This window comes from Vidua macroura, chromosome Z, assembly GCF_024509145.1.
Source record: "Vidua macroura isolate BioBank_ID:100142 chromosome Z, ASM2450914v1, whole genome shotgun sequence".
Taxonomy (NCBI): domain Eukaryota; kingdom Metazoa; phylum Chordata; class Aves; order Passeriformes; family Viduidae; genus Vidua; species Vidua macroura.
Window position 1 is genome coordinate 78831065 of NC_071611.1, and position 3867 is coordinate 78834931.

At 46.2% G+C, this 3867-nt stretch overlaps 1 protein-coding gene across 1 annotated transcript; it reads right to left on the reverse strand.

Annotated features, from left to right (window-relative positions):
• Positions 1-351: 351 nt before the first annotated feature.
• On the reverse strand, positions 352-1477 carry LOC128822411 (3'-5' RNA helicase YTHDC2-like). The gene is made up of 2 exons (XM_054004111.1): positions 1095-1477; positions 352-446 (listed from the first exon to the last, which is right to left on the reverse strand). The coding sequence occupies exons 1-2, from the start codon at positions 1267-1269 to the stop codon at positions 352-354; spliced, it is 270 nt and encodes an 89-aa protein (XP_053860086.1). The 5' UTR covers positions 1270-1477.
• Positions 1478-3867: the final 2390 nt, after the last annotated feature.

Here is a 3867-nt window from a genome sequence, read left to right on the forward strand (position 1 = left end):
GAAAACATACTTTAGGAAAAAGGAACCTACTCTAGGTTGACTTTGATCTGTCAAGGTAGGAGATGCTATGCAAAATCTTTGGGAAAAAAAAAACAGAAATCACAGTGAGAAGCTTTTTTAATGGAGCCATTAAATCCACAAAGTATAAAAGCAAGCTGTCCCAAAAGGCATGTCACAAGCTTTTCCAAGCATGCATACAGCAATGAACACAGATGCTCATTTCTCTTTTACACTTTTTTCTCTAATACTATTCCTTGCAACACCGTTGAGTATGTTGAAAACATCATCAGGTTATCATTAGTCTTGAAATTCTATTGGTCTGCATCAAAAAACTGAAAATTGTACCCTGACTCACCCTTTGCTTTTAGATACCAGTCCAAGAGACTGACAGAGACGGTGAACAAATGCTCTTTCAGTACTAGTGAAACTAGAAGGAAATTCCATCTCTAGAAGAATGATAAATAATAATGAGAAAACAGTAACAATGCAACAGGCACTAATCTTGACAACTCAGCGTTTACAGAACCACAGAATTGCTAGGATTGGAAGGGAGACCAGCCAGTGCAACCCCCTGCAGGGTCACCTGGAGCAGCTGACAGAGGAACACATCTAGGGTTTGGGATGTCTCCAGAGGGGCAAACTCAGCACTTTCCCTGGGCAGCAGTTTCAGTGCTCTGCCACTCGCAAAGGAAAGAAGTTCTCCCTCATGTTCAGGTGGAACTTCTTGTGTTTTAAGTTATGGCCACTGCTCCTTGTCCTGTCACCAAAAAGTCTGCACCGCCTTCCTGGGACTCATCTTGAAGATCTTCATATGCATTAGTGAGATCCCCTCTCGGTCTCCTCTAGGCTTAACAGGACCAACTCCCACACCTCTCCTGATAAGAGATGCTCCAGACCTCTCATCTCATCTCGGTGGTCTCTGCCGGACCCCTGCAGTGGCTCCCTGTCTCTGTGCTGGGGAGCCCAGAGCCGGACACAGCACCCCAGCCGTGCCTCACTAGGGCCGGGCAGAGGGGCAGGATCCCCTCCCTGACCCGCTGCCAGCGCCCTCCCAACAGCCGCAGGCTGCCCCCGGGCCGGGCTGTGCCGCGCACCCGCCTCGTCCCCGCTCCGGAACCGCTCCAGGGCGAGCTGCACCGCCATTTCCACCACCTCGTCCACGCCGACCTCCCTGAGGGCCTCGGCCCGGGCGCGCCCCGCGGCGCCGGCAGCCCAGTCCCCCGCAGCCCCGCCGGGCTGCCGCCGCAGAACCCGCCTGTGTCGCGACATGGCCCCGACACGGCCCCACACGGCCCCACACGGATCGGGGGCCGCAGCTGCTCGGCCCGAGGGGCGGCGCTGGCGGCGGGCGGGGCCTGCGTGGAGTCACCCACAGCCCCGTCGGCCCGAAGGGAAGGAAATTGGCTCTTTTCCCGACGGTAGGGCCAAGCCTGCCTAGTACCGAGGTATGTGTATGGCTGTGGCCAAAACGTGGCACTGGTGCCCTGTCCGGTCATAAATTACGTGCTTTAATTCATGGTATTAAACGTAGCTGTGGCGAGGGTCATCTCGGCCCTCAGCCTCCTCACTCTGTAAAGTGTTACTTGCCCTTGGTTTTGGATCGTCTTTTCCTGCTGTCCTTTGACTCCACGCTGAGGACACGAGGTAGAAACTAAACCCAATCCTCTTGGGCTTGACACAGGGCTCGGGATTGAAGGCTGCTGCTTTGGAAACATCATCGGTCAGAAGGAGAGTACTTGGAAGAAGAACAAACTACTCCTCCGTTTGAACAAACATCCTCAGTTGTGAACTTGTTATGGACAAAGTCAATTGGGGAGGTTAATTATAGATAAATCAATTAACAAGAATTTATTAAGCAAGCGGTATTAAGTAAAAAACAGCGCTGGGCGGCCGGGGAGTTTCCACTCTGCCACGGCGCACCTTCCCCCTTTGACTTTTTTGTTTTTATAGTCCCCCCTCTTTTTCGGTTGACGTATTTTCTCTCGATGCACTCTGCGCTGGTGCAATTGGTTGCTAGGGGGTCTTTTTTCTCTCTGCCTTTGGTGATCATAGGGATGAAGGCTCTTTATCTTCTTTGCCGGTTGTCTTTGGTCTAAAAGTTAGCTTGTATATAGTTAGTTACACAGTCTTCTGTGTTAGCTGCATTTGCACAATTCTTAAGCAGAATACTTGTTGTTTATCAAACCCCCCCCTTTTTTTTTTTCTCCTCTTTCTCTTCTCACAGTCTGAAATTCTCTATTCAGTTTAAATTCTTATTTTCTTTCAATGTTCGTTTTGATGAACAAAGACCTTTTTATTACAATCCCTCCTCTTTCTCTTTACTAATTTGTTCATTAAAATGCTTTAACTCTTGGTGGCTTAAGACTAGGGTTTTATCTACTTCTGAGTTCTTGGGCAATGCTTCGTACCTCTCCCTAATAAGCATTAGATGAGCTGCCTCTAGTCTTCTTTTTACAATGTTTATGATTTTATTAAAAATGCAAGGTTTGAAAGTTAAACTTAGTAACAATAATATTACAGGACCTGCAAGTGTTGATAGTAGCGTGGTAAGCCAAGGGGAGCTGTTGAACCAAGTCTCATACCAGCTTTGCTGTGACTCTCTCTCTTTCTTTTTCTGTTCGAGGCCTTCTTTTAGTTTAGTCATTGTATCTCTTACAATTCTCGTGTGGTCTGCATACACACAGCATTCTTCCTTAAGGGCAGCACATAATCCTCCCTGTTGTAAGAATATTAAGTCTAATCCTCTACGATTTTATAATACTACTTCTGATAGGGATCTTACAGACTTTTTAAGGGTTGAGATCGACTGTTTAATGCGGGCTAAGTCTTCATCTACAGCAATCTTCAAGGAATTAAATTCTTGATTCTGTTTTACTAATGATGCCACTCCGGTGCTAACACCTGTTCTACCTACAATCATTAGGGTAGCTACTGTCAAGGCTGTGAAGGGTTCCCTTTTTGATAAGTGATGTTCAGAAGTGACTTGAGCATTAAACACATATTCCTCAGGATGATAAATGATTTTAGGGACTATTACCACTTGTATGCAAAACTCAGAGACTTCGTTGAATAGGTCAAGAGCAATACAGGGTGTAAGCCCCCCTCTGGAGCATATCCATTTAGTATTTTTGGCTGGAATCAACTATTTTGCTGGGTTACTTTTATGCTGTGCTTTACTGATTGTTTTACACAAATGTTTCTTTTGTCACGGGACTCTCCCTATGTATCGTCCCTTTCTAGTTACTGCTGCTAACGTTATCCCTTGGGTTTGGGGGTTTTTCCAGTTACATTGTGGCGGATTGCTCCCATTAACTCGCTTGGGTTTCTCATTGAGCCTTACTGCTTCATAGAAAGGAGGTTTAATATCAAAGCACAGCTAGCATTGTTCAGTAATGTTAGGTCGTGTTACATTGAGGACTTGGTATGCTGTCTGCATAAGTTTCTAAAGGGTACTTTGCTGGGGATCTGGGGTTGGGAGTATGAGGGTCCTGTTTTTGGGCATTGTGGTGTCACTGGTCCTTATAGCTGTCTCGGTTAACTTCTCTTCAGCAATTACAGAGTTAGGGCTTATGGGTAGAGGATCATGTGGTAGGATTTCCTTTTTTATTTGAATGTACCTTTTACGATCCTTACCTGGTTTCCAACACCTTACTCCCCAAGTTTTTCTTACTAGCTATTTTGGGTCTAGGGGGTTGAGCACTTGTATTTTTCAAGGACTTACAATTCCTCATATATAGAATTTCTCTTTGAGTGCTATACTATGGAACTTTGCATCCTTTAGGATACCATGAGACCTGTAAAAATTTATCTGGATGGGTGACAGCCCAGGCAGTTGCTATGGTTTCACAGCCCTAATATCTACATAGA